This window comes from Strix uralensis, chromosome 3, assembly GCF_047716275.1.
Source record: "Strix uralensis isolate ZFMK-TIS-50842 chromosome 3, bStrUra1, whole genome shotgun sequence".
Lineage (NCBI taxonomy): Eukaryota > Metazoa > Chordata > Aves > Strigiformes > Strigidae > Strix > Strix uralensis.
The window spans coordinates 26,312,911-26,326,415 of NC_133974.1; the positions used below are offsets into that span (position 1 = coordinate 26,312,911).

The following is a 13,505-nucleotide window of genomic DNA, read 5'->3' on the forward strand; positions in this document are numbered from 1 at the left end:
GGGGAGGGGCAGCGGCCGCGTGGTCTCAGACCCCGGCAGAGGCTAAACCACCACACTCCTGTTGGCATGCAGTGCAAAGACAAATATTTTAGGTATTGCTTGGTCTTAATTGGTTTGTGGATGGTTCAAATTATTTCAAAGAACTTCTTGTAAGTGTGGCCACAGTTTAAAATCAGTGTTCGTGCTGGAACAGCAAAACCCAAAAAGTTCTGTGACAGTGCTCAACTTCTTTTAAAAGAAGTAGTCTACTTAAAATGAAACAAGTTCTGTTAAGCAGAAGCTAAGACAGTGAAGGGAATAAACTTCCTTCTGGTGTCAAGAAGACTATTTAAAGCATAAGTCCTTTTAAGCGTATTGGAAGGAAAATGATTGTCACAATGTGTGAGGGGAAAATTAAGATTTTTGGTACTTAGAGTAAATGTTTTCATGGCGTTATTGCCTCAGTCAAAAATCAAAATAAGTAGAACATAAAACCTCATGTAGTGCGATGACAGCATTTTATCATGGAGTGTTGTGAGAAAATAGCAATGAGCATGACTGAAGTTATAAAATAGTTTTCTCACAAGATGTGATTGAAGAGGCAAGAATTCTTTAGCTTGGAAAAGGAAGTGTGAGTGATGGGGGAGAGACTCTTGTGAACACAAAGGTTCGTGTGGAGAGGCTGAATGGAGAACATATGTATATTTCCTTTTCCAGTAGAAGAATTGGAAAGCATCACATGAATCTGGAGACAGATTCAGAGAAAACAATAAATGATGGTTTTTAGCAAAACATGGTTAGGCTGTAGAACATGGTTAGGCTTGTTGCAGAATCAGAGTCAGCAAAGATTTACATGGGTTTAAAAAAATGCTGAAGCAATTAAACATCTAGTTTTATCAAAAACCAAATACAGTATTGCATCTGACAATCTCTAAACCAGAAATCTGTGGAACATAGCAAAGTAAACTGAGTGTTTGGCTGTGTTTTCATGTTTTTACATGCTCTTGGGAATCTTGATATTGGAAAGAGGATGCTGCAGTATACAGTGTTTAATCTGGATGCTGCTTTTTGATGTTTGAGCTCTGAAAACACCAAACAAGGAAGCAAATCATAAACAATTACTCCAGCATTTCCTGATACTTCTTTGTCCCTTATACTCTGACTTAACAGCTAGCAGACACCTACTTGTAAACTGTTATGCATGTACACTATTGTTATCTTCCCCTGAGCAATGCTTGACCCTCTCACAGGAACATGCCCTATGGTTTGAAAAATACTATAATACTCACTTTTCTCTATTAAAAACAGCACAAGTTACTAGAGTACAATGGGTTTTTACAGTATTTAGTGAACCCTGCCTTGCTGAACTTTTACTGGATTTTGTTTTTTGATTTCTTTTTTGTTTTTGAAAGATGGATGGTAGATGTGTCTAACTTTAACAATAGTGCACAAAATCATGGACTCACTATAAGATTCATGCAGATAAATTGTAAGTTTAATGCAAAATGAGTGACAGCTTTGGCATCACTGAAAATTTTTTTTAGTGCTTCTTCAACTTAAATACCACAGTGAGCAACCTAAAAAAAAAAAATCAAAACCCAACAACAAAAAGAACCGTACATAAGATATAATTGCTACAATCTGTGTCCAAATTAGGAACAGTTAATACTTCCAAATTAAACCCATAATTGGGAAACTTTACCTGTGTATTCTTAGTGCAGTAACTCACTCGTATCACAAATAAGATAGATAAATCATTTACATTCAAATTTGTCTGTAAACTAAAAAAATCTTATAATATATTCAGTGGTCAAATTTTCTTCTGTTTAGCTTCTCTGAATCAATGAAATTTCTGAATTTCATGTAATTTTAATGTAAATTTTAATGTAGTCTATATCTATGGTGATTATTATCCAGAATATAATAATAGCCACTGAAGTCTGGCATGTTAAATATCATTTCTATTTGATGCTCCAGCAAACTCTAAACTCAGTTAGACAAACACATGTAGTGGTTTAGCTCTTTTAATCAAAACTGAGTGAATAATCATTAGATTATAATTCTACAGATACAAACTTTATAGCAGTTAGATCACTAGGTGTCACTAGAAACACAGTTTTGAATGACTTCTGGGGGAATTCTTATGTAGTCTGTTAAGGTTCAATACTCTTTCCCATAATCAGTTTTATTATTTATTATTTGAAAATAAAACTAATTTAGGTGTTCTGATCAAAAGGACTTTATGTATTAATAACCAAATTCTTGTCTCAAAATCATCCTTAGCATTCACAAATACAGTAGATGGTATAATATTCCAAGATAACATTAGTCCCACTGTTCTCAAGTCAGTCTTTGAATATGAAGAGACAGGAAACTCTTAGGGTTAAGCTATTAGTTGGATTTTTGGTTTTGTCATTTTAAAAAAAGTTCACATAAATATCAATTGCTCCTCAAAAAGGAGCTGTTTTTAGCATTGCATATACAAAGAGGAGACAGAAAACTGAGACTAACGGGCAAGATGTAAAAGCCAGGATCAGGTGAAGCTTCCTTCCTCTCTTGTCTGAATAGTAAAATTTCCTGCCCTCCCTGCCCCCACCATGACATTCTATACATTGTAGTTGGGAGTCTACTGTCATCACAGTGACCAAGTTAAGGTTAAATTCACTGGCTGGTGAACAATGAAAGCCTACAATCCTCACAAAAGTCAGGGCAAGATTCAAGGTTCATGAGAACCTGGCCAAGAGGGCTTAATAAAGTGATTTTCTTTTTTTAAGGGTGTGGAAAATAACGTATGAGTGGGAATCTTTGAGTTTCAAACCAGCAATTTAGAGGGCATCATTAGGACAAAAAAAATTGTATCATCCTGTATCTGGAGTATAATATATAGATTTTTTTTCAGCATTACAGTAGTTATGCTAAAGATACATACCTAAGAAGGGTTAGTGTTTCATTATGACAGGGCTCAGGTGATTCTTTTTGCAATAAAGTTTCTCATTGTTAAAAACCAAAACCAACCAAAACCAAACAACCAAACCTTCTCTGATTTATACATTATATATAGGTGTCGAGAAACTGGCGTACATGTTGATGAATCCTTATTTCCTGCAGTAGACGCTAATGAAGGATGGCCACTACTGACCAAAAAAGTGAGTATGTGATATTTATTTTTTTTTTTAAATAGGCCTAGAGTAATAATCTTCAAAGTTTGAACTTGACTTCCTGACCTCAGGCATTTGAACTATTTTCAGAACGTTCTGTAAACTCTTACCTATCCAATTGAGTAGGTTTTAAGTCACATGTCTGTGATGATGTGACATGTTATCTGAAGAAAGGATAGTACAAGTAGAGCTTTTATACTGGTGAATAAAGAAATGAAGACTTAAAATGACATAATGATTAACTAATCAAAAAAACCTGACTGCAGTGTGGCTTATGTTTCACTGACTTGTGACAAACCCTAAAATCACGGTATTTTAAAAAAATTGATCTTTCAAGCCTTCACTTTGTGTGGCAGGAGCACACATACCCCCTGCAAGGTCTAGGGCTTTTAAGGTGGCAGCCACTGGCTCTTTCATGCCTTTATTTTCACACCTCTGGTGGCACACCGTAGTTGCTGTCACGTACACACCCTGTCCTGGTGCACACCAGCACCCCCAGACCAGCATCCCCCTCTCCATGTCAGGAAAAGGGAGGTGGGACCCCTGATCAACAGACAAGGCCCTTAGCCAACAAAATGCCTTAGTTGAGAGAAGTTTCTAGAATGCTGACCATATATGACCACAGTTCAGATCCAGCCAGGCTATAACATGGGGCCCCTGCCAGAGACCCCCTTTGAGTAGTTCTCCTTGGAGCAGCAGGTCTGTGATCGCAAGGTGTCTCCTTGGGACTGGGATTCCACCCAAGGAGACTTCCTGGGATTGAGTGCCCTCACCTTCCCCCCTGCCTTGGTGAGTGAATACTTCTGGATATCCTTGAGTGAGCCCTCATCCCCTTTAGGTGAGTGATTACAAGTTCTGGGTACCCTTGAGTGAGAGTTTCTTCTTCAGTGAGTGAGTGTGTGCACACTTCAGACTCATCATTCTTATGTGTCATCGCCCTTCTGTGGTGTTGTGTAGTAATAACTTCCACAACTGGTACACCGTACATGTGGTTTGTTAAATGTTATTGGAACATTGTTTTGGTTATTGGAGCATTTGTCTCATTGGTTTTGGCTGTTTGGATTTGGTTACAAATTAAAGTTAGTTCAAGTTTATTATTTATGTGAAGCTGCTTTGGTATACCTCCATAACGCTTTGCTGCAAGCAAAAAAGAAAAGATGGTGACTTAGTCTCCTTTTTACTAAGATCTAACCTAAAAAAATCTGTTAAGTTCTTTCTTATTTCATATTAAAGTTCATTTTGAAAAACGTTAACTTCTACAATTATCTGTAACTCTCAAGGTGACAATAAGTAGCATGAACACTGATAATACTGTGATAAAGTTGTAGGCAAATAGGAAGTGTAGTTACTTCTGGTAGTTTTATACTGTATAATTAATAGTTCTGTGTCTTCTAGCACAAATGTATGCAGCCAAAAGACTTTGTTGAAAAAACTCCAGAAAATGATAGAAAGCTGCAGAGAAGACTGGACCAGATGGCTAAAGAATTAGCTATACAAAAGATTAATGCTGGTAAGAACTACTCTGGACTAGAGGTTAGGACAAGAGGTAATGGCCTCAAGTTGCACCAGGGAAGGTTTAGACTAGATATTAGGAAGCATTTCTTTACAGAACGGGTAGTTAGGCGTTGGAATGGGCTGCCCAGGGAGGTGGTGGAGTCCCCATCCCTGGAGGTGTTCAAGAGGCGGGTTGACATAGCGCTGAGGGATATGGTGTAGTTGGGATCTGTCAGTGCTAGGTTAAGGTTGGACTAGATGATCTTCAAGGTCCTTTCCAACCTAGATGATTCTGTGATTCTGTGGACTAAGGATCAAATATCTTAAGTTATTTCTTTAAATCACTTGATGGGTTTTTGTTTTTTGGTTTTTTTCACTTTTATCTCACCATGAGAAATAAAGTTGACTTTTCAGAGTTCTGTGCTTGTTTGTGGTGTTAAGGCATCTGTAGTGATACTAGGTATAAGGAACCTGATTTTTTTCAAATTTTTTTGAAAAAAGCTTCATCTGAAGCTGTTACAGCATGGAAATATTAATGTACAAATGCAATTTATTTGTGTAGAAACTGATGTACCAGTTTTACTATTTGAAGACAATGGTTCACTTGTATACAGCCCTGTTAGAAGAAAAGATCAATGCAGTGTAATGGAAAGAAGAATAAGGGAGATAAAGGAAAAAAGAGAAAATCTTTCTCCTACTGGTAAGAAGTTAAATTTTACTTATCCATGAACGTGCACAAATGGCTACCATCTTTATTGCTGAAATTTGGGCACACTTGTCTTGCTCTGGCCTTCAGAATTTTTTTCATATCTTACTTGATTGCAGGTCCTCCCATCTTCCCGAGTTTTGAGTAGGTATGAACGCTTTAGCTATTAGTTTCTATTGAAGGGCTATGCTGGGTTTGTGCAGTGGGGGAGGGGGCTACAGTGGTGGCCCCCTGTGAGAAGCTTCTTAAAAGCTCCTGGGGCTCCAAGTTGGACCTGCCTTTGCACCAAGGCTGGGCCAATTAGCAATGGTGGCTGCGCCTCTGCAATAACATATTTAAGAAGGGAAGCCTGAGAGGGATTGGGACTTGTGAGGAGGAGTTATGAGAAGGACACCTATGCGAACACTGAGATTAATGGAAGGAAGGAGGAAGGGGGGAAGGTGTGCCAGAGCAGAGAGCTCCCCCTGTATCCTGTGGTGAGATGGCAGGGCTGCCCCCCTGCCACCATGGAGGTCTATGGTGGAGCAGATGCCAACCTGCAGCCTGTGGAGGACCTCACACTGGAGCAGGCAGCTGCACTTAGAGGCCAGGACTCAGAGGGAAGAAGCCCCTGCTGTTGTAGTTCAGTGCTGGAAGGACTGCAGCACGTGAGGGTGACCTGCACTAAAGCTGCCCAGGAATGGCTGCGGCCTGTGGGAAGAACTCATGCCAGAGAAAGTTCATGGAGGACTGCCTCCCATGAGAGGGGAGCCATGTGGAACAGGGGGAGAAATGTAGAGGAGTGCTTCCCACTCCCCTCCCCAGGAGGAAGGAGTGGTAGACTGACTGAAAATCCCCCCATTCCCTGAGCTGCTGCAGGGAGGAGGTAGATATCTGTAATAAAACTGAGCCTGGGAAGAAGGGAGGGGTGGGAGGAGGTGTTTCTAAGATGTGGTAATGCTTCTCACTGTCCCACTCTGTTAACTGTTTCTTTTGTTAGTGTTTGAATTAACAGTGGTACTCTTTTTTTTTTTTTTCTTCCCCTAATGAGTCTGTCTTGCCTGTGACTGTAATGGGGCGAGTTATCCCTTCCTGTCCTTATCTTGGTTTCTGAGCCTTTTGAATTCATTTTTCTCCTTCTCAGCGCTGGGGGCTGAAGGGGTGAGTGAACAGCTGCCTGGTGCTCAGTTGCCCTCTGGGCTCGAACCATGACAAGGACACAAGAAGTCATGGAAGACAAAGATTGCAAAATGAATTTCTTAATCACTAGACTGCTCAAGAAGACTAATGTTTAAGCTAGACTTTCCAAACTTGTAAATTGCTTTATCACAACTTGGTTAAACTTTATACAGTGAGACTCTAAATCTTGTTTCTTGTCAAATTTTAGTGTGAATGCTGTACTTGACAAAGGTTATAATGTTATTACTCCCAGCCCAACAGTTTAAAAAGGAGTCCAAAATTGATCTGTCCAGATACTGAGGAACAGGATTTTAAAAAATGAACGGATTTGAATTACCTAATTGAATAAGTCTAGTTGACTTCAAAATGCAGATCCTGGTGAATTAAATCTAGATTGCAGTTTTCAATTCATTTTTTAGTGTTTGCATTACCTTACTGTGAAAGTATAGAGCTCTAAGTCATTAGGTTTTGTCAGTTGTTATAGAAACTGTTGAAATGTAGAACATCTTTTGGGGGAATCTGCAGTATTTGAAGTTTTAAGAAGTCTGTCAATTAAACTGTCAGTTTATAATTTCAAAAATAATTGGGAAGGGGGAGGGGGGAGTAAAGAACCAGTGACCCATGGATGAAAAATTAAATCTCATTTATGTATTTGTTTTCTCTAAGTTCGAAGATAATACCTTCAAATGTTTTGAAAAGTATATCTGCTGTATCAAGGCTTTGCTGCTAATTGCAGAATTTGACAGATTCTTTAGTGAAATGCCTCAACTTACTTAGAAATGTCTAATACTTTCTAAATGGTTTGCCATCGTTCTTTAGTTTCAGAAAAAGGTGGTGCTGAGTTATCTAGAAAAAAATTGCTTAAAATTGTAGAATATCTAGTAGTTTTTTTGTTAGTATGTAAATTTGAGATACTGCTGAGCAGTCTGTAATTATTTATATGGTTATAGTTAGCAAAGCAGTGACTTGTCTTACAATTGAGCTGTTCTGAAATATGAATAAATGGTGTGGAAATCTGTATGTTTGCGAATAGGGCTAACTGGTTTATTATTTACAAATTCCTAGCTTCACAAATGTCTCTACCTCCAAGTAGTTCACCAAGAGACTCCCTGCTGTCTACTTGTGTCTTAACTAATTCAGAAGATGCATTGTTACCAGGTAACTAACACAACTTTATATATTGCAGAAATTAAAAGTAGTATGTGGCCTGTATATTTTATTTTGAAAAGTACTGTATACTGAAATGGGAACTGTATATATTTACTCTATGATTTATATTTGAAGCTGAATTATTTTAGTTTATCTTAACTGACAAAGTATGTAAAAAATAAGAATTCAAGGAAAATGGAGCATGAGGAATCACACTGGGTAAACACTCCACCTTACTGCTGTGTTGCTTGCCTCACTTCCTCTTCTTTCCTCACACCATTCCCCATTAATGGCTTCTTGTACTGGCATGGTGTAGTCTTTGCTCTTACAGTGATCTTGTATAGAATGCGGAGTACGCACCGAACAGTGTGATGTGGGAAGCAAAGAAGAACTGCATGAGAGAGACGCCTCAGACCGATGGAATGTCTTCCAAATTTTCAATTGAAAAACTTGAATTTAAAAGGCAACCTCATGTGTTCTCCCAAGTATTCAGTGGTCGAAGAAATAACGAGTAAAAATAAATCAGCTTTTAAAATGTTTTATGGTTGCAGCTGAATTCAAGTTGCTTGTTACCAAGGTTCTTAGTCTCATAAAGTTAGGGGTTTGTTCCTGTGTTTTGGCATAGTAGCAGGATGTAAGGAAGAAGACTATTGTGAAGGCTGTTGAGGTGTGTCAGTGGGCATCTTAACAGCATTAATCACATATGCAATGGGTATGTACTTCAGACCTCATGTCTTCTGTCAGTCATACGAGCAAAAAGCTGAAGTCAGATGCTGGTGTTCGATCTCAGTAGAAAAGTAAGGAGAAGACAGTCTTTTAGAATTCATAATGAGTGCCACTTGAGTGGTCTGTTTACTCCGTTCTACCCCAGCAGTAAGCTATACCTCATGCTGTTTTCAAGTGTTGTATTTTGTTGACATCATACAGAAATTCTGTTATGCTGGCTTACATGAGAACAGTGGCAATATCTTGTAGCCTGAAACAGCTTGGTATGTCTTTGTGCAATGTTGGGGAGAAGTAATAGCCTAATAATATTGGAAGTAGCATAGCTGCGCCAACAAACTTTTTTATTTTGGTTGTGTACTCATGAGTTTAACATCATGATTCTAGAGCTTTACCTTGTGTATGTCCTTCTACCATTACAACCGCACAGTGTAATTTTACATGAAGAATTGTACCTCTACATTCCATGACAATATTCAGTGTAGCTTCCATCTCTGATGCTCTGTGACAGTGGCCCTTTTGTTTGTGCTTGCAGGACAGAGAGTATGTTGGTTAATAATGGTTAAAAAAGTTCCAAAATCCAGTTTTAATTTGGGGATTGAAGTTAATACTTTTTCAGTTGTCAATATGGGAGTCTGATCATGTCATGTGAAACTTCTCCTTTCATCTCCTTATATATCACTTTTCTGAATTTAGTTAGCTACACCTTATGTTAAAAAATATTATTTATATTTAGTAAGCAAATAACATCAAGACTTCCTCTAACACCTACAGGAGCATTTAAAGAAGGAGCATTGCTGAAACTTTGCATTTGATGTGTATTTAAACAAAAGAATCTATGTCGATAATCAAATTGTAGACAAACTGAATTTTTAAAAATTATTCTGGGTAATCAAAGATTCTAGCTTGTTTCAGAGGAATTTATTGTGAAGTTTATTAATACATTCTGTCTTAACAGCTCCTGCAAAATCATTTCATAAGAATAGCTACATGAAATTATCTATTTTTCCACATTCTAATTATTTTTAATACATTGTGTTGATGTATGGAGTATGATACTATGATGTTGTATTTAATTTCATCTTAACTGCAAAAACTATGAACTGGTGGTAATGCTGTGGTAGTAAATATTGAGTTTCCAGTATTACTATAGCTACCTTTTGTCAGGGTAAAATCTTGCCATTTTCCTCCACAAATGCAAGAGTGAAAGGGAGTTTCTCTGATGCTTTGTTTCAAGAAAGCAGAACATGACTTAGGGATACTTATTACCCCGTAAGAATATATACTTAAAGCTATTGTAGCTTCATGTCAACATAGAATGAGCTTTGTTTCTAATCCATTTTCTGTTTAGTTTTTGATGACTTGCTCTATAATATCCAGAGAAGTGGTTAAATCCTTGCTTTCTTCTTTCAGTAATTTCCTGTGTATTTTAGTAAGAAATTTGGTACTGTTTCTGTTGTGTTAAATACATTTACCACTTTTCATATTTTGCAGGAGAGCAAATGGAAGACTGCTTGAACTCAAGTAATTATTTTTGTGGAAGTGATAAATTAAAGATACAGAAAACAGACATAGAAAAACACACCTGTGATACTTGGACTGATATGCATGTATCCAGGAGTAAATCAGTGAATTCTCCCTCACATAGCTATGAGCAGAAGACCTTAACACCAGAACAGCATAGCAGAAGCTTAACAAGGAAACGGATTTTGCTGCACACTTGGGATGATAAATTGTCTTTAGAAAGGAAAGATCTAAAAAAGTTTCCAAAGAAAAATCAGAAGGATGAAAATAGCCCGACTACTTCAGTTGCAAACAAAAGGTCTCTTCTCCACATCAAGAGCTTGGGTCATACTACTTCTTCCAAAAAAATAGTTAAGTTAAATACTGTTCCTGCTTTGATTTGCTGTCTCAATAATTCACCTATGAACAGTGAAGACTTAAATACATGTTCATTGGATAGAAGCTTCCCTGTTGACAGAAACGATTGTATTCTTGACAAGAAGAGAAAGAAAGTACCAACACTATCTAGTTTGAAACTGGCTGCCTCAGAACTGGGTGCGTCAGGGTCTAAAGAGTTCTTGCAAGCAATTACTACATATAACAAGTCTTTTTGCACTGAAGAGGCTTCTTATGAAGACTTCTTTTCATCATCTGATTTGAATGAAAATAAAATACAGGTACAAGTACCAAAGGAATCACAGAGTTCTCCTGAAGTTTGTTGCAAAGACTCTTTTACAAGCATGGACTTACTTAATGTAAGCTTCTCTAAGCCACATACTAATTCCAAGAAAAGTAGGAAAAAGTCTATTCCAGCAAATGATGTTTCAGTAGAGAAAAACTTCAAACCAGCTGAACATCCTGGAAGTGTGCCATTAAATTATATGTCAGATGGTGACAAAGCTGACACTGCAGAATCTCTTGAATCTGATGATGTGAATAGGCTGCCTCAGCAGGCTCATGAAAAATCCTACAGAACCAGTGAGAATTACTGTACTCACACTACTGGTAAGTTGCTACATAGAGCTGGAAAATGAAAAGTTATCATGCTGCATTAGGTATACTCATGCAACTAAATTGCAAAATGAACTGCTGTTCCCAAAGGAAAAATACTTCACAATTGCACCAAAAGAAGAAAATGCTGCAGTACTGAGTTATTTTACTCAAAAATAAAGGACTGTATAGGATACAAAAGAACACCTATTTGTTTTCCCATACATTACAAACACAAAGAAGTTACCAAGAGATAAGGAAACTGTGCTCACAAAATGCAGCAAAAGTACGTGAGCCTTCTTTTCCCCTAATGCTTGGTGTTCTGTAAACTTTCTGCTGCTATTCAAAGTCTGTTTAAGAAAGTCTGTCTTTCTGGTTTAAATGTTATGCTGCTTTTGTAAATTGTTCATAAGTAACTCCTCATCATAGGGTCCCTTGTTCAAATTACATTTATTTCACAAGTTAAAATTGCTACTTTAGATTAATTGCAGTTAAGGGCATAAAATCTCAGAAACATTTGATTTAGCAATTTCTAACTTGTGCTATGATGAAGACCGAATAAGACATGTGAAGGCATATGCAAGAGTTGCAATGTAAGCATCTTTTTCAACCATGGATTTTTTTATATAGAACTGATCTTAGTTTTTAATAATAATTTTAAGAATCAAAAAGAATAATTAGCTCTATCCCAGCTGAAAGCAGGACAAAGTATTTTTTATATTTGAGTGTTTTCAGGTTGGTTTACCCTAAGTTTTTTCAGTGTAAATGTATACTAGAATGTTGAATCTCAGGAACTTTTCTGAAAAATGCTCCTAACTTGCATTGGGGTAATCGCTTTCAGATTTTGATATTTTGAGCTCTGTTTGTCAAGCCTTACATAGGGTTAAATACTTGCAATTATAATTGTATATTAATTGTTTTCCCTAGAAAATTCTGTAGCAGTGCATCAATGAATTATATAAAATTAATTATTAATTTAAAGGGCTCAACAGACTTGGTATCAGACTTAAGAAATCATGCAGTGGAAATGTTGAATGGTGACTGTGGTGTATCTGTGGGTAATAAGTTGCTGAACTGTGAGCTGTTCTTTTGGGTTCACTACATCTGTATTTTAATACCTGGAGTGTATAATTAAAACAGTTTAAAAAAAGTTGATGCGAATATATGTTATACAAGTATAAATCTACACTCGTGTATGTATGAACCCACTATTTGTTTTTTGCCATGTGGCAATGTACTAGCAGATGATCCTTAAATTATGTGTTTGTTAATGTCAAAGAACAATTTGTTTTTCATTAAACAATCATGAAAACAAATGTGGAAGGAGAAAAGGTTTACTACTTTAAAATTCAGGCATGCCAGTTAAAATTAACTTTTAAATTTTAGTGATTAAATTATGATCAGTGTTCTGGCATGTATCTGGTATGTTTTATTTTCTCACTGGACAACTTATTTAAGATTTTGGAGGAGAAGAAAAAGGAACAGTATTCAGAAAACAAAACTATGAACATCGGATAACTTTTCATCCTTTTTGTTAGCAATTTCTGTAAATCTCAATTTGTGTTTTTAGTTTTTAATTACTGGATTTTAATACTATTTGTGATTTGTTCAGTGATGGCTATTTTCCCAAGTATAATGTATTCAGCTCCTGTTGTGTAGTCAAGTAGAACCTCAAGTTTGGCAGCTTACATGAACTCACTTAAAAATGGAATGAATCAATAATGGAAGATGAGCTTTATTTTCCCTAATAATGCAAGTTCTGTGGAAGAAAATGAAAATCTTGTTTTAAACTTACTACTGTGACACTGTATGATGGAATAATTGATTTTTATTAAATATAGGTTCAATATTTCCTTTTTTGCTTGAATGTAAGTTATTTCTTGTCCCTGTCAATTAGTAAATAAATAGTGAATTGCCTTGTTTTTCTGTATGTTGTATGTGATTTGAAAACTGGAAAATACAGTATATTATTTTTAAAAGCTAAAGAATTGTTTTTCTCATCATATATATACAGTTAGGAGTAATCAAATATCCATATAAAATTTAATTGTATATATTTTAAACATCAAACACTTTTTGTGCCCATTTTTTCCCTGTGACTTTGTGGCCCTCCTACCCAGTGTCTTTAATGACAAGGAGTGAGATTGATAAGCTTTCTTTCCATAGACTACTCGAAACATTTGATTTTACAGTAGAAATGTGATGTGCAGGCTAATCTGAAACTTAACTTTTCAAGTCCCAGTGTTGTAGCAAACTTCACATTCCTTTGTAGGGTACATTCAAGGCTGCCCAGGTGTTCTGCTGAGCAGTGCAGGCATAAACATGGCTATATATTTTCATCCTACTCCAAGTCATAGTTCAAGTAGAGCAGTAGAGAACTGTCACAGATATGAGAGTTGAAATAATTAGGTCTTATAACAATATTAAAAGATGCTTTTCTGTTCAGATTTACTTTCTCAGCTTTGTTTCTGGAGATGAAATAAATTTTCTGTCCTTCTGACTAAGCCAACCATACCTGATACAGTGCTCTGTTATCAATAAGTGCTGTGTAACTGGCTTTTGTGTGTCAGTGCCTAAATTTTTAGCAGTTACAAAGTGAGGAAAGAAATGGCTTCTGTCATGAATACAAGTTTATGTAAATGCAA

The 13,505-nt window shown here is 36.6% G+C and overlaps 1 protein-coding gene across 2 annotated transcripts in view; it reads left to right on the forward strand.

The window, feature by feature from the left end:
• MCPH1 (microcephalin 1) overlaps positions 1-13,505 on the forward strand; it is a 134,498-nt gene that overhangs the window by 8,072 nt on the left and 112,921 nt on the right. For both annotated transcript variants that reach the window (XM_074861695.1, XM_074861696.1), the window contains 5 exons: positions 3,041-3,125; positions 4,533-4,647; positions 5,194-5,331; positions 7,561-7,653; positions 9,862-10,875. In XM_074861695.1, coding sequence (XP_074717796.1) covers positions 3,041-3,125; positions 4,533-4,647; positions 5,194-5,331; positions 7,561-7,653; positions 9,862-10,875 — 1,445 coding nt within the window. The remainder of the gene's footprint in view (positions 1-3,040; positions 3,126-4,532; positions 4,648-5,193; positions 5,332-7,560; positions 7,654-9,861; positions 10,876-13,505) is intronic.